The sequence below is a fragment of the Equus quagga genome, chromosome 8, assembly GCF_021613505.1.
Source record: "Equus quagga isolate Etosha38 chromosome 8, UCLA_HA_Equagga_1.0, whole genome shotgun sequence".
NCBI lineage: Eukaryota > Metazoa > Chordata > Mammalia > Perissodactyla > Equidae > Equus > Equus quagga.
In genome coordinates, this window is record NC_060274.1 from 9,322,310 (window position 1) to 9,341,412 (window position 19,103).

General features: G+C 48.4%; 2 protein-coding genes across 6 annotated transcripts in view; one reads left to right on the forward strand and one right to left on the reverse strand.

Moving 5' to 3' along the window:
* The first annotated feature begins 3,298 nt into the window (after positions 1–3,298).
* DYNLT1 (dynein light chain Tctex-type 1) lies at positions 3,299–10,054 on the forward strand. Of its 2 annotated transcripts, none has more exons than XM_046670690.1 (5): positions 3,299–3,386; positions 5,902–5,943; positions 8,728–8,851; positions 9,253–9,330; positions 9,628–10,054. In XM_046670690.1, the coding sequence occupies exons 1-5, from the start codon at positions 3,360–3,362 to the stop codon at positions 9,696–9,698; spliced, it is 342 nt and encodes a 113-aa protein (XP_046526646.1). In that variant the 5' UTR covers positions 3,299–3,359; the 3' UTR covers positions 9,699–10,054. The 2 variants fall into 2 exon arrangements, with proteins under 2 accessions (XP_046526646.1, XP_046526647.1); XM_046670691.1 differs by having other exon boundaries at positions 3,322–3,386; positions 9,529–9,637.
* A 784-nt stretch (positions 10,055–10,838) lies between these two features.
* The window catches only part of TMEM181 (transmembrane protein 181), a 54,505-nt gene continuing 46,240 nt past the window's right edge, over positions 10,839–19,103 (reverse strand). For 3 of the 4 annotated variants that reach the window (XM_046669796.1, XM_046669797.1, XM_046669794.1), the window contains exons 14-17: positions 17,040–17,122; positions 15,499–15,588; positions 14,541–14,607; positions 10,839–14,121 (exon numbers count right to left, since the gene is read on the reverse strand). In XM_046669796.1, the coding sequence (XP_046525752.1) occupies positions 14,043–14,121; positions 14,541–14,607; positions 15,499–15,588; positions 17,040–17,122 (319 nt within the window). In that variant the 3' untranslated portion in view covers positions 10,839–14,042. The remainder of the gene's footprint in view (positions 14,122–14,540; positions 14,608–15,498; positions 15,589–17,039; positions 17,123–19,103) is intronic. The other variant, XM_046669795.1, reaches the window with a different exon arrangement.

The following is a 19,103-nucleotide window of genomic DNA, read 5'->3' on the forward strand; positions in this document are numbered from 1 at the left end:
ACGGCCCCGGAATTTCTTAGTTAATCTCATTAGTGTGTGATTTCTCAGCATAGAGCCCTCACTTTAGATACGTGTCAGCTACAAGTCTATTTTCTTTTCCATTGCGCACTAAATTCATCAGACTTGAGTGCTTTGGCACTGCCATCTTCGTCATTGTATTATTGTTATTATTGACTTAGCATGACTCTGTGGTGCATCTCAGTAACACACTCCCGGGCACAGGGGAAGGAAGGAGAAATCAAACATCCCAGGGCTGGATTGGCATCACGAAGGACAGCACTGTGAGACCCAACTGTGGCTGTCGCTATTATTTGTTGAGGCAGCAGCGCTATGATTCTTAGGCCCACGCTTGCTAAATGAAGGCGTTGGCAGTGCCAATTCCTATTTCTAAAGAGTGTGTTTAAGAGACTTGACTCAAAGGAAGAAAGCACACAACATCTGCCAACATGGCTAACCCCCAAACTCAAAAACAAACCCAAGATTCACTCCACCAGCTTGCTGAAGAAACTAAACATTATTCTAAAGTATGGCTGAATACCAGACATTTATGGGCCGCTCGGAGTCTGTGTGTTTACACTCCAGTGCTTCTGATGGACATTCATTCTTGGCACCTCAGAGATGCTGGAAATGGCAGCTAGTGAACCTCCAAATGCCACAGAGATTTTAAGTGCCTCAGCCCCACAGAGTGTCCATCAGTTGGGCAGAATACAGTGCAACATCAGTGCATTTTTCCAAGCACTCTATCACATGAGCCTAGAGAATTCAAATCCTCCTATTCACAGAAAACTCATTTTTAAAAGTTTTCCCTGGAGACCATATCTTAAGTCAGCCTTGTAGCCTCCACTCCAGCTCAGAGGCTGACGCACAGAGAGGGCTCAAAGTATGTGTGTTGAGTAAGTGGCCAAATAATTCTGAAGACAAACAGGCCAATTTATCCATTTCTGGGACCATTTCAATATGCCGTATACCAGCCATATACCATGATCATTTAATGAATGTTCTTGGATAGTCAAAACTGGAGAGTGGCGAGCCAGCCCCAGTGGCCTAGCGGTTAACTTTGTCATGCTCCACTTCATCGGGCCAGGTTCAATTCCAGGGTGCAGACCTACACCTCTTGTCTGGCTGTCAGCAGCCATGCTGTGGTGGCAGCTTACATACAAAAAGAGGAAGATTGGCAACAGATGTTACAAATCTTCCTCAGCGAAAAAAAAAAAAGCAAAAAAAAAAACCCCTGGAGAGTGGAACCCAATCTGCATAAGCTGAAGTCATGTAAAATTTTTAAAAATTCACATTGACATGTTTTCTGTTGGTTTATGCATGTGCAGGTGATTTCAGTTACAATACAACTTAAGGTCTACGGGTTACTAATGCACTATCCCAGCTGCCATTCAGGACACTCATTTGAATCAGGAAGTTCCTGAAAGGCTATGGAACAATTTAAACTAAAAAGATGCCCCAAACCTCATACTCTTCAGTTGCAGATGTTCACTCAGAACTTAGTTACTCTTTTTTCTTTTTTTAAAATTTTTGGTGAGGAAGATTGGCCCTGAGCTAACATCTGTTGCCTATCTTCCTTTTTTTTTTTTCTCTCCCCAAAGCCCCAGTACATAGTTGTATATCCTAGCTGTAAGTCCTCCTAGTTCTTCTATGTGGGATGCTGCCACAGCATGGCTTGATGAGCGGTGCTAGGTCCATGCCCAGGATCTGAACCAGTGAACCCCAAGCTGTCAAAGCAGAGTGTGCAAACTTACCCACTACACCACCGGGATGGCCCTAGAACCTGGTTACTCTCGCTTTGCACATAATTTTAAGAGATTCAGCTAGTGGGCCTGCAGGTCCACCCCAGCGCAGCAGAAGAAAATTAGAAGGGAGTGAAAAGACCCCTGTTTGGCTCAGGAGTGTGGTGCAACTGACAGCCTGGACACAGGCAGGCGGGGTCGTGTGTTGTAGAAGGACACCTAAAACGGGATCCCAGGTGAAACTAGGAATGTCAGGAAGACAAAATAAGAAACGTCAGGATCAGAATCCCATGTGGACTGAGGCGCACGACTGAAACGCTGGAACGGGTGAGTTGAAGCCAGACAACAGGAAGGGAACAAAACTCCAAAGGTAAATGAAATTCAGACTCCAAGGACCAGAGGCCAGGTGTGGGAGAGCAAGCAGTCCCCACGTAGCAGGGCTCCTTGCTCTGGTCAGGCTTCGGGGCAGAGCAGCCTTGGGGGTTTCACGGCTCCGTCCTGCTCTCGCCAGCCCTCTGCCTCCGACTGCATCCTCCTCCACGCCCCAATTCTCCGCAGCTGGGTATGAGGCAGAACTAACGCCTGGGGAAATCACTCATCCATTCATACATTTTTATTGTGTGCCTACTGTGCGCCACGGACAACTGAAGGGGCGGGAGATACATCAGTGAATAAATGGATTTGGCCTGGATGGAACTTAGACTCTGAAGAATAGAAACAACAAGGGTTGCTGATGGAGTGAATGTGGGCTCAGCAGCTTAATTCTACCAAGCCCCTGGGCTTGTGGTCGCCCCTTCTCAGGGGCTGGGAAGTGGGTTTTAGCAACTGGGCTTTGGAGAGGTAAGAAGTGACACTCTGACTTCAAGGGTGTGGTCAAACACGAAGAAGCAGCCCCCGAAGTCAAAGACCTTACTTAGCCTCAGAGTCCAGGCGGGAAGGTGCACATACCTCCGCCCTTCCTGGAGGCGCGGTACCGGAGCCCAGTGCCACTGCTTATTTTCATAAAGACACGTTAAGTGTAGGTCATTCTGGTAAGGCAGCCGGGGAGTGTGCAGCATTTTACAAAATTTTCCACCCCAAACGGTTTATTTTTAACGGTGCTAAAGGAAAAATTCTCATTTATGGGGTAAATTTACCTCCCAAAAGGAAGGTTTCATTCAGAGAGCTAGTTTCCTCAGCCTAGACCTCCAGGGGGACTGTAACGAGTCTCACTCTGCCCATCACGTTCAGAAATCACTTTACAGTTTGTTACTAGGTGTCCGAGCCCGTCCGAGTGCTCAAATTAACGCACACAGTACAAGCTGGAGGGAGGGGCCCGGACGACACTTCCCCTCCTGGACTGGCCTTTGTACACGTGCTTCGTTTTCGTTGCGGCGGTTTAGGGAGCGACCGGGCTACCACGGAAACCGCCACCTCCAGGAAGACGGAAGGAGGTGTTAGTTCTGAGTCCCCGGCGGGTCCCGAACGCGCCAGGGAAGGGCGGGGCGAACCGGGGGGCGGGGCCCTTGAGGGGGGCGGGGCCGGGGCGATCCGGGGGCGGGGCCGGCGCGGGGCGGGGCCCGAGCGCGCCTGCGCAGTGCGCTCTGCTCAGGGAGGCGGTGGCGACGCGCAGGAGGAAAGATGGAAGACTACCAGGCTGGGGAGGAGGTAACGGCAGGCGCGGCGCCGGGGAGGGTGGAGGCCGGAAGCCGCGGGCGCGGGTGGGCGGCGGCAGCCAGGGGCGTGTGTGGGCCCCCGGGCCGCGGCTGGACGAGGGTGGCGGCCGGGCCCGGCGCAGGCTGCCCAGCGCTCGGCGGTGACCCCGGCCTGGCCTGCCCGGGCGCCGTGTCCCTGCCCGGGGGCGGGGCGCGGGCGGGGCGTGGTCCTGTCGTCCTCCGGGTGGAGCTCCGCAGCCCGGACGTCTTCCTCCTGCGGCCGCGCCGGGAGCATCCCTGCCCCGCCCCGCCTGGGCCCCGCCCCCTTTCTTCCGAGATGCAGACCCCCACCCCGGAAAAGATGCTCCGCGTCCTGGGGTGGGGAAGACCCAAGGCCGCTCGTGCGTCTGCTGCCTGATGTTTTAACCCGGGACCCCAGAGTGACATGCACGCGTGACACGCACCTCCAGGCACATCTCTCAGGTCCTGTCCATCACGGATTTGATGTAGACGTGCACAGGAGGAGACTCCGCCTTTGTCTTCCGCTCTGCACCGTGTTCTCCAGGGCCGGTCCACCGTGGCCACCATCACTTATATTTCATTTCAGTTTGTTTGAGGTGCCAGTAGGACAGCTCATATGTGTGGGAAAAAAATAATCTCTTATTGCCACAGTGAAGAAGCAGGGTAAAGCATATAACGATTTGCCAAGCAGGAGACGTTCATTGTAACGGTGTGCTGTTAGAGTGTCTTTCCTTCAAGCTAACAAGCATTCAGGGACTACAGCGGGTGGGTGCTGCTACTATAGAAGAATAGTTGCCCTTTATTTCTTGCTAAATAATTATTCTTGTTGAAATTCAAATAGATTGAGTCCTATGTATTCTGCAGCCTGTCCAAAATAAAAAGTGTAAATAAATTTTGTAAGGTTTGCTACTTTGCAATTTTTGAAATTGTTTAAGCAGGAATGTTTTGAGGAAAAATATCTAAGGCTTAAGGACCGATTCTATAGTTTCAGTTTTGATCTGATTTCCTAACTAGCGCACACTTTCTATGGCAGTATCATCTGTGTTCGGAAGCTGGTGGCAACCAAGTGAATAATTATGAGAAGACATGGTTCAGGAGCAGCCACTGTCAACTATTTTCTTTTTAGCTATTGAAAGTAGACAGAAGCTTTTCCCTGTAAACTATTAACTAATATGATACTGGAAAATGGCTTGTATTATAGGAATATTGAGTAAAACTTTAAAAAAGGAAATGACAGTGTAGGAGAAAGCCCTTAATCCTGGCATTGTGATACTCTGCATCCTAGTTCTGGTGCGCGCCAATGCGGTGGCTCAGTGACTTCCTTATGCCAGATCTCTGGTGCACATCTGTGAAGAGAAGGGCTGTGGTGGCCTGCGTTCTACAGGAGATAAAGCCCTGAGTGCTTGACACCAGGACTCTCTTCTTTCTAGCAGGTGTGCCTTAGGTATTTACTGAATTGTCCCTGCCAGTCCTACTGACAGCCTCTGAACCAAGCCTTTTCCGCACATCCTCTGACTTCATGTAGATACCGGGACCTTTGTAACTCTCTTCTCAACTCCTTGTTCATCTTCTCTGTAGACGTTGAACTGCCCTATGGATTCTGTACAACGTCTCTACTTTCAACTCAAAGTCCGTTCAAATGCCCTCACCCTATTCTCTTTAACCCCATGGAAAGTTATACAGGCACTTTCCTGTATGGTTTAGGATCACTGGAGTCCAGGAATGATTTATTCTCGAAGATAAGGCAAACTTTGGTTACCAAAGTGAGTTGGCTTTGTCTCCAAGGATGACTTCTTCTGCGTACAGCAAGTGAGAGGGCTTCAGGCAGTCGGCTCGGGATCCTCCTGGAAGGAAAGGCGCATCGCTAGAACAGGGCTGCCGTGGTCAGCCGCCCCGCAGGGAGGACTTGCTGCCCAGAGCAGGGCCCTCTGCCTTTATTCCTCCAGGATGCATATTGACGGGGGGCGGGGCGTCATGTCTACAGCTAAGGACTGTTCCCAGGACTCAGACGGAACCTTGTCCCCATTCAAATGTACCATATGTAGAAAGAAAAAAAAGACCACTTATAAACTGCTGGCGCTAGGTCACGGCTGGCAGCCCACCCCCAGCTCATCCTGACTCCCTGGTGGACAGTTGTGCAAGCAGCTGGCTGTGTAGTCCTGAAGTGGGACAGCAGTGAGAAAGAAAAACAATCATCAGGAAATAGTGTAATCGTTGTAACTTTTACCACTAATGGTGGTAAAAAAACAAAACAAAATTTCAAGCCTCCTCATCAGTTTCCATCAGGGAAAGCGTCGGTTAATTTCCACCAAAGTCAAGTAATTCATGAAGCTGCTGTGTTTGCTAATGATCCTAGCAGCTGGTTGAGAGGCGGAATTCTGGTTTAAAGTGAAGTCAGTCTTTTGGATCATGGCACGATTAAATTTAGGATCATTACCTAAATTTGCATTAATCAACGCATGGAAACGGATCTTTGAAATCGATCGAACTGATTTTCTTCCTTACAGACGGCTTTTGTGGTAGATGAAGTGAGCAACATTGTAAAAGAGGTAAGAGGAGAAGTACTTTTTAAATGTTTGGTTAATGGCTTATATGAGTGAAAATAATGTGTTTTAAATAGTCTTGGAATTGTTTCAACTGAGCCTGTGTGTTTGGGCATTTCAAATAACAGGTTTCACTTCAGTGAATATCTAGATAAGAATTACTCCCATATTATGTAAATTATAGATTTTACATCAGCAAATTTTTTATACTAGCATTATTATTGAATGTTACTAAAGTTCGATTCTATAACCTTTTAGCATAAAAGACTCATAGTATACACATAAATATCCCAGTGTTTAATGAAGAAAGAGTGAGTATAAAAGAAATTGAACAACTTCTGGTTACCCAAGAGCTGGTGCTCCCCGTTGGGGCTTACTCGTTTCTTCATTTTTCTCGCATTCCGAAACTACCCACTTTAGCCTTATTGACTGTGGTACCTCGCTTAGATGATGAGAATGGGAGACAAAAAAGCATATTTGTTCTTCATTTGTTCAAAAAATATATATTGAGGGGGGCCTGCAGGGGGCTGCCCCTCAAGGAGTTTACTGTATGGGGCAGGGGCAGACGGACATCAAATCATTCCGTGTGGCCAATGCCAGTGTGTGTGCTGTGGGGGCTTCGGCCCACCTAGCGAGTGCAGGGCCCCTTCAGAGCTGGCATCTGGAGAATGAGGAGCAGTAGGGTTAACTCAGCGAAATGGGGGGCACCCGTCCCAGGCCGTGGATCACGTGCGCAGGCTGTGGGGGGAGCGTGTGGGGCGTGTTTGAGGGACTGAAAGGGTGCGGGCGGTGTCACTGGACTAGGCAGAGGGCTGGGGGAGCTGGGGCCGGAGCGAGGCCAGAAGGGGGTTCCTGGTCAGCGTCCCTTCCCTGGGGAGATGGAGCCCAGGAGGGGGAGCCACTGGCTAGGAGGAAGTCACTAGATGATCTTTACCATTTGAGGTTATGTCTGTCACTTAGAATTGACACTAATGCAAAGTATTGTTAAACACAAATTACTGACTAATGCCAGAGTGATGAAGAATCGCAAGCTATTTTTGTGAACAACATCAAAAAGCAAAATGGCTTTGTTCTACCGTATGCATTGTTCACCATCAGGCAGGATTTTCTAGTTCCTTTGCAGGATCTATAACAGTTTGCTTCTCACAGTTTTTCTACTAAATACAGTGTTTCCTATGGAACCAGTGGGGAGCAGGAAGGTGGGGAATGACGCTGGAGCTGGGAGAAGTGGAGTTGGTTTGTTAGAAAGTCCCCTTCAGCGTTGCTAGTTGTCTGCCTTACCTTTGACTTGGTTACCAGGCAGCAAGGACAATTGAATTTCCAGCCCCTGTGGAGGCATGAAGTGACATGGCAGGTGTTGAGGTGTTACTGTCACTTGTCTCACCAGCCTCGACAGCGTTTTTGCCCCTGGCAGTAAGTTAATTCTGCACTCGAGCTATTTTAAGTACTGGGTACTAGTAGATTTAGGTGGGTCCAAAATTGGAGGAGGTTTTCCTCCCTCCCTGAAAAACAGTGAATTTCAGAGTGTGTGTGCAGAGTTGCCGGAGTTCAAGGTCGAGCTTGAGTGGAGCTCCCCCTTTTTTGACAATCCCCAGATCTAGTAATACCCAGGTCCCTGTAAACTGGGAGCTTCTGTCCCCCTCCCCCACCCTCCCCACCAGCCCCATTTTATGCCCTGAGCTGGGGAGGGGAGCAGGACATGGCAGAGGATGCAAACGAGCTGTGATAATGGGTAGAGGGAACAGGATACCAAATGACAAGTGTTGAATGTGAACTCTTAAGTCCTGGGATAAAAGGAATGTCTATAGGCAGAAATCAGCGTGTGACCGTAGGTAGCTCTTTGTTCCTCAAAAGCAAGGTCGCTGGGCGTAAGCCTCAGGCGGTAGACCCATCTATCACCAAGGTGCACAACTCAGATCCCAGGACTAGTTTTCTCTGCATGTCTGAGGACAGAAGTTGGCCTTCACTGAATGTTTTCATTTTAGGTCAAAGCTGTCATAAAAACTCAGTTTTCTGGTTTCCAGCACAGCAAGTTAAAAAGAGGTAAAGAAGAAAGCTGTTTAGAAGCGGGCACACTTGCATCAGCATAAGAGGCCCAGAAAATCATAAAAGAGACTGTCCTGACTATAAACTTGAACGAGAGTAGGGGTAGGGAGCATTACAGACCTGAGTAACCTTGAGCACACAGCTGAACCCTCCCCAGAACACCACACAGAGAGGACCAGGAATTTTATAATAGAGAAAAAAATCCATCACAAACTTAAATAAATTTTGGAATATACAGAGTTGTTCTTTAGTTATCTGAGAAATGCACTAAGTGGTAACATATTCCCAGGCAGTGTTGGATAAAGGAAGTATTTTTTGAATACATGATTATCTGGACAGTTTTGTACATTGTCCATTGTACAGACGGCTGATAAAGATTCCCACATCTACTCTGCTTTGAAGAAAGGAGCAGGCAGAGTGAAATATTTTCTAGTCTCAGGAGAAAAGTGTGTTGCTCATCTCCAGGTACTCAAAGCAACAGTGGACACTGCATCCAGGCAAAGTGTTTGAGAAATATGACAGAGCCTATGTGATTATGGATCTTTAAAAACACTATGAAACTGACTTGAATGAAATGTACACTGTGAAACAAAAGGTGCGTTTGCGGAGGAGTCCTGGAGACAAATAAGCCTGCAGTGCATATAAATTGTATTCAGCAGTTGTCAGGGTGATTGCCTTTCAGGGCTGCCTGGACGGTGCTGGGTGTGTCTGCCTACAGTGACCCCTATGTGCTCTGTTTTCTAGGCGATAGAAAGTGCAATTGGTGGCAACGCCTACCAGCACAGCAAAGTCAATCAGTGGACCACAAATGTGGTGGAACAGACTTTGAGCCAACTTACCAAGCTGGGAAAACCGTTTAAATACATTGGTAATGGATTTCTGTTCTTGTATATGGTGGTGGTGGTGCTTTCCTGATCAGAGGCCGTCCAGAGCAGGAGAGAGCGAGTGTGGCAGTGTGTGCCTAACGTCAGAGTTCCCAGGAGGAGTGGGTCACCTGTGGAGGTGACCGCCCACCTGGCCTGTTTGGCTGCTGGCCCAGCTGCAGGCATGGCACAGACTCCACAGCCTTTCAGATCAGCTGCTTTTAGAACAAGTGTGGTGTAGGAAAGGAAGTGTGGGCTTGTCAGTGTCGTGGGACCAGACAGTCTACCCCTGTCATTTGTAGTATGAACGTCAACCACACGATCTTCATACATATGCTACAAGTGGGCAGAAAGAAATTGGTGTTGCCAAGTAGATTTCTCTAATAAAAGTTTGTTGTAATCGCAGTGACCTGTGTAATTATGCAGAAGAATGGAGCGGGATTACACACGGCGAGTTCTTGCTTCTGGGACAGCTCTACTGACGGTAGGTGTCTGTTGTCTTGTGGAGCCTGGTCGTGGGCGTTTCCCCCAAGGCCCTGCTGAGATCTAGATGAGTCAGAGCAGCCTTTAGGAACTCTGTGCTTGCATGTTGCATGTCTGAATGCATGTTTATTTGAGTCACCTTTTAATACACTCATAGGAAAAGACTTGCCACCTTTCTTCATTTGTGTACCATAAACAGGCAAGTACTTGAGTGTTTTGGCCTTAGTTGGAGAAAGGGGAAGCTCAGGTCCCCTGCTTTCTTGACGTCCAGTGACCGCCCGCCTCCCTCGTCCCGCAGGCAGCTGCACCGTGCGGTGGGAGAACAAGAGCATGTACTGCATCGTCAGCGCCTTCGGGCTCTCGATTTGACCTCGTCCAGCCGTGATCTCCTTTTGTCAGCTTTTCTCTTCCATCTTCTAACCACCAGTCATGAATTCAGTGAACACCTTTCTCATTCTCTCTAAGTGTGTTTTTTGTGGCACTCTCAAAATGTAGAGAAGAACCGAGTGGCCGCACTGTTGTACGAACTACACACCCTACTCAGAGGACTCACCCACCACAGGCACAGGCCTGCACGCCACTTGTCTCAACTGAATGTTTCTTTTCAAAGGTGCTAAAAACTGAAATCTGTTGGTGTGAAACTTTCTCTACTCTGAAATGATTCAAACACACTAATTTTCCATACTTTGTACTTTTGTTAGAATAATAAATTATTCCAACTTAAAGTTTGTGTTTTTCTTGATGGTCTTAAATAGTGTCACAAATGAATTCTTCATATTTAGGTAGTAGCTTTGGAATCTATAAAACTGTGAAAAAGGAAAAGGCTTTGGTTCTCTTCAGTACAGCGATTTGCTAATTTCATTCATGGGACCAGGATCCTGGTGGCTTGCTGTGTCCTGATTAGATTTCTAGTCAGAAAGGGCACCCAGCCTTCAGTCTTAGGTTCCCCTCTTCTAGAGCTTAGCGGGTTTGGACGTGAGCAAGCCGATTTATATTCCTGTTAGCCAGAGAGCTCTAACTCTCACGCATGGCACAAATCTGCAACACTACAGCTACTCCCACATTCTCTGTTTTTTAGTAGCAATCACCAAAAAGAAGTTTTAGCACTTTAGGGCTGACAGGCTGCTTTCACATCATTCATTTTCTATTCATAACAATTATTTCTCAATCAATCAGAAAATGTGTTTGGAGGTTGTCTGACTGATTAAAAGTCATATCCAAGAGCCAAGTAAGTGAAGATATGGGCCCCAAACTCTGGTCTGGTGACCTCGTCCTCAGTGCTCATCCCCAGGCCACCGTGATAAAGAGACCCCTGCGTGTCCACCTGCTGAAATGAGAAGCCAGCACTCGTCCCTAAAGCCCTTTATTGAAGCACTCGTGTCAGAATGGCTGGAATAACACCACACGCACAGAGCAAGCAAATCCAGATATATATATGAGGATGGAATATTAAATATTTATTGACATGTACCAGAAAGGCAGTCTCAGAATGAAGCCATTCCCAAAGTGTAAGTTTGCCATAAATAAGCATTTATTCACTTTTGATTGATGATCATTCTATGATCGACATTACTGTGCTCACTGACAGCCCCAAGATCTAATACATATGTACAGCTTTCCTTTTGAGCTTAGAGTTGTTTTATTTTACAAATATTTACAGGCGTTTTGTAAAAGGCAGTTTTCAGTAGCAGAAAATCCTTCTGTTTCATAGTATGGTATTATAGTTACCAGGCTATCTAAAGTCAAATCAAGATAAACAGGATAAGATGTCACAGACTAAAGCCACTTCCCTTTGGCCTGGGGAAAAGATTTGTATCTTTGTTTTCAAAAGTCTAACCTCTAAGGCAACCAGTTTCTCAAACCCTCAAAATACCTAAATATACTTTAGTGTTTTAAGCCTAGTCTTCACTAGATGTCCCTTTGAATCATCCCTTCTCTGAGCTTCTGTGTTTTTCCCTGTGAAAGTAAGTTACCACATTATAACCTATTTAACATAACCGTACCTTCAGTAAATAGTTCATGAAATACTCAAGGCTGGTGACATTCATCTTGTAACCTGCCCATTTAGTGGGCTGGGTTTACACAATCTAAGCTTTTCTTGCAATCTGTAATTATGTACAGTAATTGAACAACCTTACAAACCTTAAATATAGTTCATGTCTCCCCTTCTCCAGCCTCTCAAATGGGGCGAAGAGAGAGAAAACTGCGTCCGTTCACTGCCGTAATGATTTAATAATAAATCAAGCAGACCTATTATCCACATGGATAATGAAGCTCTCCCTAGGGAAACTGAAATCCTGTGGTCATCTTCCAGGTTCCCCTAGACTGGACCAGTATAAAAATTAGCCCAAGATGATGTTATTCAAGCCATTATCACGGAAGAACTAAAGTCAGCCCTTTGAATTGATCATTTAAGTTTGCAAAACTTTAATACCCTCGAAGAAAAAAACCAATTTTCTTGCTACTGTCTAAAGTTTCCCGCAGACTTTAGTGTCTTAACTAATACCTATGACACACATAATACATGCTAAATGCTATGTACTTTAAGCAAAATTTTACATGGAGTATGTAATAAGTTGATACATACGATACACCAGAGAAGAGAAACTGAAAATGCATGATTTAATAAAAAAACATTTTCCCCTAAAGTAGGTACTTATGTAATTGTTTTACTTATCTCCAACTTAATTACAAAAAGCAAAGAAATCCTCCCATACTTTTCATTTCATTGCCTTGATGCCATGGTGCATCAGTGTGTGAAGATAGCAGTCATAGTTTATGATTACACTAGAGGACAAAGGCAAGTTTAAAAAGTTCTAATGTGTATGACTAAATGCCTCAAATATTTTACATTTACTGATAAATAACAGCATTCCAAACCATGGACAATTAGAATGATTAAAACTTGTAAACTGTATCACATACTAGAATACATTAATCAACACAAGTAAGTTTTAATCAATTTACATAAAATTACTTATAGTTAGTCTTAATAAAAGTTGAAAATTTGGTAACAGAAAATTTGTTTCAATACTTCTGAGGACATAGAATCAAAAAAAAGCAATCACACCATTACAAATGTAAAAACCATGTGAACTTGAGTTACCCTTGCAACAATACAGTTGTTTTAATTCAAACATTCATATTTACAAGGTTTTAAAAACAAATATAAATGGAATTCATATTAAAGGTACGTTATCATTAAAGTTTAAATCAAAAAGAGATATGAAGTCATAGTGAATAGTCTCGTGAACCTCTAGAAGGTCCCAGCACTAGCCAAAGTGGAAGGTAATTTTTAGCTATGAATGGTCATTTGAGAGTGAATGCATAGATGAAGAAACGTGGGTGCTGTTTGCACACTGGGACAGTCGGGTCCTATACCTCGGCACCTGCCGAGAAGGCAGAAATCAGGACACGTCGGCAGTGACCATACAGTAACTGTTCAAGAAAGACATTATCGTGCACACCAAAGGAAAAGCAGAGGAGATCTCTCTGCCAGACTTCTTTCTATACTCTGTCTTCAACAAAAAGGAACTGGAAACTCTCCAGGGCCTTCGAGGACGCCACAGACTGAGCAGCTCCAGACAACTTTCCTCTTCCACGAGCAAGTCATCTGCTCACGGACCACTGTGTGCGACACAGAGGGCAGGGGCGACTCCCAACACGTCCCCTTCTACTCAACAGCGTTCTTCCCCAAGCCATCTAAAATCTAGTTTCCAAATGTGAAACTGAAAAGCTTTTTGGCAATAAAAAATCTATAATGTTATATCAATCATTTGCGTAGCTTTTATTAAAAAAATAATAAAGCTCTACAGGGTGTCATCCTTATCAGAGGTGCAGAAACTACTACTTACTGGAATTGCGATGGATACCCTCCTCCCCACCCCAACCACAGGGGCATCCAGTCATATTCATGTCTGTACACACACGGGCACACACATGCTCACATGCACGCACACAGGCCCTTGGAAAACTATGTCAGCAAGGCCTCTCCCTCGAGCCAGCAGCTCGTCGATGACCTTACCCTTTTCTTCTGAACCTGATGGAGCTCCAGCGCACCAGCTCTGCGTTGGCAGCAGTGACGTGCTGGAGCCTGCCCGCCCGTCATTTCCCTGATGAGCCATCACTTACATGTTTCACACGACAGTCAACAGTCACTTAAGATGCCCGGTGACCCAGAGCTGGGGCCGCTCAGTGGGGAAGGACTGCCCTCGTGAGGCAGCCACACAAACAGGCTTCCCTTTGAGTTTAAAGGGTCAAAAAAACCGTCCCACGGGGCAAGGAAAAAAGAAGAGGAATGATCCCATGCTTCCAACCTTATTCCTAAGGGCTTGCCATGAACTTGGAGTTAGTAAATTACTTTTTTTTTAAAGTACATAATTCTCTCTACTAAAAACAGGAGTCACTGCCTCCTCACCACTAAGAACAAGCTCGCTCCTGTCTGAAATCTTCGAAAAAGGATTTGGCTGTCTAAACTTTTTGTCAGCACCTCTTCTCAAATAAATGCAGCCACTCTAACAATAAATTGGGCCCGATGTTTAAATTTGTCCTCACTTTTGGTTTTCCTTTCAAAAATATGTAAACAAATAAGGACCAGGAAATCTCCGCTTATAAGACATGTCTGAACACAGGCAGGTCCAGGGAAGGCCAGGGAGTGGTGGCTGCAGGAGACCGCCAGGCTCCCCGACGACGTCTCGCTGACCCGCAGGGGGCTCAGTCGCTTTCAGACCCCTCCTTGTACTGCGCCCGGATGGCCTGGCCGTTCTGCAGGGGCATTTCTTCATAGTCACTCCTGTTACAAGAGAGACCTCTGATACCACTCAGCTTGTGACGGCTCTTTATTTATTCTTCTCTTCCACATGCTCACGCCTTTCTAACAAGAACACGCTTCATAGCTTTGCTCTCTCAGCCTCTATCGCCAACTGATACTGCCCGCTCCTTCATGCCCCCCAACTCAGCAGCGGCGTCATTCCGACAGAACTGTTCTTCCTGTGGTCACTCCCTGCGGGTGTTCAGCCAAAAGGAATACCACCCAACCTAAGCCTGAATAATGGAAAACAAAACCAGGCCCTGACGGGACACTCCCAGGTGAGAGACATGTTATAATACCTTGAAAATAATTTTAGAAAGACTAAACAACCTGTTCAGTAAACATGCCAAACCAGGCTGAATGCTCCCATGGGACAGCCTTCAGAAGGGCCGGCGACTTACCCATAGATCACGTCATCGTCGGAGTCATTCAGCATGGAGAACGCAGGATTGTCTTTCAGCTGGGACTCTGAAAACCAGCAAAAGCATTTTTTCTGTTATTAGCCTGGAGAGGCAGGATGCTGTCCGAGAACAAGGACAGGAGTCAGAAAGAGCTGGATTCTAATCACAGCTTCCGTCATTTATTATCTGTGTGACCCGAACAAGTATTTCATCTGCTGAGCGTTTTCTCATCTACAAGCCAGGGGCAGCATCTCCACTTGGCAGGCTGCTGTGAAGATGGAGTGGGAGCAGCTGGAGGAAAGAGCAGGCACGTGGCAGCTGTCGTCCAGGGCCTTTCTTCTGAGTCCACACAGGGAGCAGGACCAAAAAACAGCCCAGGCCACCGGGGCCTGCCTGCTGGCTCCCTCCCGTCCGTGGGCCTGCAGCAAGCCCCTCCGTCTAAGCGTCTTCCCCTGTAGCTGGGAGTAACTTTATCCTAAAGCTGCTGGGAAGCTCAGATGAGACCCTGTTCATGAAGGTGCTGGAGAGCTCGCACAACATACAAGTCAGGTGGTGGTCCTGAAATGCTCCACGCCCCGCCCAGGTTCCAGGAGCCCTCCTCTGCATTCCCTGTGCCACGGGGCTGTTTTGTTTTGGTTTTGTGGGGGCAGGATTGTACATTTGGCTTTCTTTTGAATAGTCAGGGCACTAGTAGTCAACAGACTTTATTTCACGTGGCCGATGGGCATGATGCTTGTGCTGGGACCCACTAACAAGATAAACTGTTTCCTCTTGTGCTGTAACAACACAACACGTGCTGTGTTCTGACCAAAACTCAGAGCTCACCAGGTAAACTGACCTCTTCTCTCGCTGCTAAAGAGAAGGCACTGTGAATTATGGCGCCCAGCACCAGTGGGAACCCCGGGAGAGGGTCCTGAACTTCTATCTGGCCAGCACCCCGGACCCCAGAGTGGCTTACCATATAGGGCGTTCCTCGATGGAGAATACACAAAGGCCAAAGTATAGAGGTAAAAGTTCAACAAGCCATAGAAAGATAAGAATTCAGCTGGTGCCACCAGTCAAGGAAATAAGCAATCCTGGAACACTATGTATTTGGACCTACCAGTCAGTGTCTGCTTTCAATCTGGCCACCCCTTCTCACCACCACTAGTCCTTTCTACTGCTAACCACCAGCTAGTCCCTCGGGGATCCTAAGACAATAGGACGCCCAGTGCAAGCCCACAGCCAGAGCTTACAATAACCTCCCAAGGTCACCCGTGATGATAAGGTGAACCAGACTCTCTCCATGGAAACCTCTGGAGGTGGCAGGACCTGACGTGTCAAGTTACAGGCAAAGGGCCGGAAGGCCACGTACATATGGGCAAATCAAGAATGAAATGAGGGACTCGAACCACTACTCAAACCAGTCGTCCTTAACCTTTTCCAGATTACAGACCCCTTTGAGAATTTGATAAAAGCTTAGTGGGGGGGCTGGCCCCGTGGCCGAGTGGTTAAGTCTGTGCGCTCCGCTGCAGGCGGCCCAGTGTTTCGTTGGTTCAAATCCTGGGCACGGACATGGCACTGCTCATCAAACCACGCTGAGGCAGCGTCCCACATGCTACAACTAGAAGGACCCACAATGAAGAATATACAACTATGTACTGGGGGGCTTTGGGGAGAAAAAGGAAAAAATAAAATCTTAAAAAAAAAAAAAAAGCTTAGTGGGAAATGCAGTGACAAAGATTTGAAAAATAGTGCATTAATTCTAAGGATGTAAGAGGCCCCAAGGAAATAAGCCAAGATGTGAAGGATTAACCACGAAGCGTCCCCTGATGGGTGCCATCACTGACAGGGGCAGCGGGAAGCACAGCCCGGTCCTATCACGCGTCTGAAAGAGGAGCTGACCCGCAGGCGCCAGCCTGCCCCACGGCCTCAGGCACATGCGGGGATGGAGGGAGGTGCGGCTGCTGTATGAGCCCCTCCTGGGGACACAGCTTCAACCACCCCGATCATACAACCCTGGGGACACTGCAGCTCGATGCATCTGGGTGACGCTAAGAGACGACACTGGGGGAGGGAGGACCCTCCGATCGGGCCTCGGGCTCTCCACAGTGCTCTGCAGGGAGAAACAGCCAACCCCAGACCCACATGAGGTCCGGACCTGGAACCCAAACTGGATTCCTTGACCGTCCCCACCCCCCAGTGAGGAGAAAGGAGCGGGGTGGGGGCTGGAGAGCAGCTGCAGATGCTGGGTCCCTGGGCCTGAATCCACCTGTAACTGACCTTGGGGACTGCTTCACCTACGAGGCTGAGCCGCTGCCGACAGAGGAACGACGCTTCCCAGGGCCGCGGTGGGCCAGTGTGAGCACAGCCCCGCAGACAGGCGCAGGGCCCCCAGGGGCTCTGCAGCACAGGCCATGAGGAGGTGACCTGCCTCCCTGATGTTCACAGACCTAAAACGCTCCCCACTCCCTGTAGAGGGCCTTCCTGAAGCCTGACGTCTTCCAGTTGAAAGGATATAATTCTGGTAGTGAGTTGACAGTTCAGCTACAAAATTGTCCTGTAATACTTGTGCTCCGAACCTTAAATAAAGGATGACGATGCTGGAAAAGAAGGGAGAGAACAACATGTAAAAATATAGCAAGAAATAGCACTAGCTTCCCATAGCTTGTTATAGTCACCCATTAACACAGCCTAGTCACTGTTATTTCTGCACGGGAACTTGTACGCAGGCTCGCACACACACAACCCCCACCGCTGGGGTTTTGGTCTCAGATCCAGGAAGACCAGTTACTGGGACAGAATCCGGTAACTGACCTCGACCACATCACTGTCTCCACTCAGGGGTCTTGCGGTGCCCCCTCGGCACCCGCTCCTGCCTCTCTCGCTCCGAGTCCATGCTGTCAGGAGCATCTCCTACAGCAGGGTACCAACTGCCCTGAGCAAAGTCTGCTTCTCCATCCTATTTCCCCTCCTCGGCACGTGACTCCCCTGTTCAGACACCTGCCTGCTGCTACATCGGACAACAGAGGCCTCTGACAGCACGCGCTCCACAGCCACCACGGCTCCCCGAGCCGTCCACGGCCTCCGATGGGCACCCGGCCTTCCTCTCCCCCCCGTGCTCCATTCTCCCAGCACAGCCCGCTGACTGATTCAGACAGATGGAAGTCAGATCCCGTCCCCTCTCAGCTTAAACACGGGGCTCCCATCACTGAGAATAGGGCCCCGACTCCTCACGGTGGCCCGAGGGCCCGACCTGACCTCTCCGAGGCCACCTCCCTCACACCCTCTCCTCCTGCCATGTCCCTGTTCTTCAGTCATCTGCTGTCCCCGCGGCCTGGGGGGCCAGCCCCACGTATTTTCAGGGCTCCTCCTTCAGGCCTCAGGACAAACATCACCTCCTCAAAGAGATGTCCCCTACCCAGCCTCATCTAAAGTGGCCACTTCCCTCCTGCCATCGTCACATCTATTGTATTTCCATTATGGCACTTAGGCTATTTATTTACTGTGGTCACCGCATCCTCCCTTGGAATGTACATGCCAGCATGGGGAGGAAGCTGTCTGCCCTTTACCAGTGCAGGCACTCAGGAAACAGCTGTCGGGTAAATAAGCGATCCCCTTGAAACGTAAGTAGAGAAAGATCACAGAAGCATAACACCTTCCAAGACAGACCATACAGAGGTCACTGCTGGTAGACAGTGGCTCCCAACCTGTGGATGGGCTAGTGTGAGGGTGAGGATGTGTGAGGGGTGTGTGTGTGAGGGAGTGTGAGAGAAGTTACAGAGACAGCCTGGGTGCCAAGCGCTGAAGAGAGACTAGGTCATACACACACGTGCTGCTATTTTCAGGTGAATTTAGTTGCTGAATAAACTCAGGCTCCCTTCCAGATCCACCTGAGCCACACACTCCGGTAAGTAATGCATGCGACTCCTGGAGGGTGGTGGCTGGGCCTGGATGCTGCCGACAGGGGTCCTCCCACTCCACGAGGCTGGGAGCCCCCAGCAGACTTGGAGAGCCAGCCGCTCGGAGTCCCCGTATGGCTCCCACCAAGGAAGAAGGCTGACAGCCATTTACTTGCCATCCCAACAACCCAAAAAGAAGTGCAGATAACTAGAATTTTTTTCCCTCTGGATTTTGATTTTAGGAAAAAGAGACAAACCATCAACAACCAAACAATTATCTGGAATTCACTCGAAGAAACAACTTCCCGGGCATGCTTCGCTCCTCGATCACCAGGCCAGCACACCCCGGCCGCCCTGGAGCCTGTGGCTGTCGCAGCATGGCCCTGGCCTGCCTGGGGGAGGCCTCGGGCACGGCCTCGCCGGCGCACAGCATCTCCTGCCCCTCTGGCCTGGCACCGATCTCACCAGTCACCAGTGTGCGCTGCTCAATGACGTCTGTCGTACTGAGTTCAAACAAAAAGAGCTCCTGCCCACAGTCCTGTCCTGGGAGCATCGGGAGGACCAGGAGCGTGGTGCATGGCACAGGGTCCTAACTCTCTGAGCGTCTGACTCTGCCACACCTACGCGGCACACAGAGCGGGCAGGCAGCTCAGCCAGCGCCGGGGGGGATGGGGGGGGGGGG

Coding starts and splice junctions, on each gene's coding strand:
- DYNLT1 (XM_046670690.1), top strand. CDS start 3,360: ATGGAAGACTACCAGGCTGGGGAGGAG. Junction 5,944..8,727: donor TGAGCAACATTGTAAAAGAG/GTAAGAGGAGAA, acceptor TCTGTTTTCTAG/GCGATAGAAAGTGCAATTGG. Junction 9,331..9,627: donor CTGGGACAGCTCTACTGACG/GTAGGTGTCTGT, acceptor CTCGTCCCGCAG/GCAGCTGCACCGTGCGGTGG.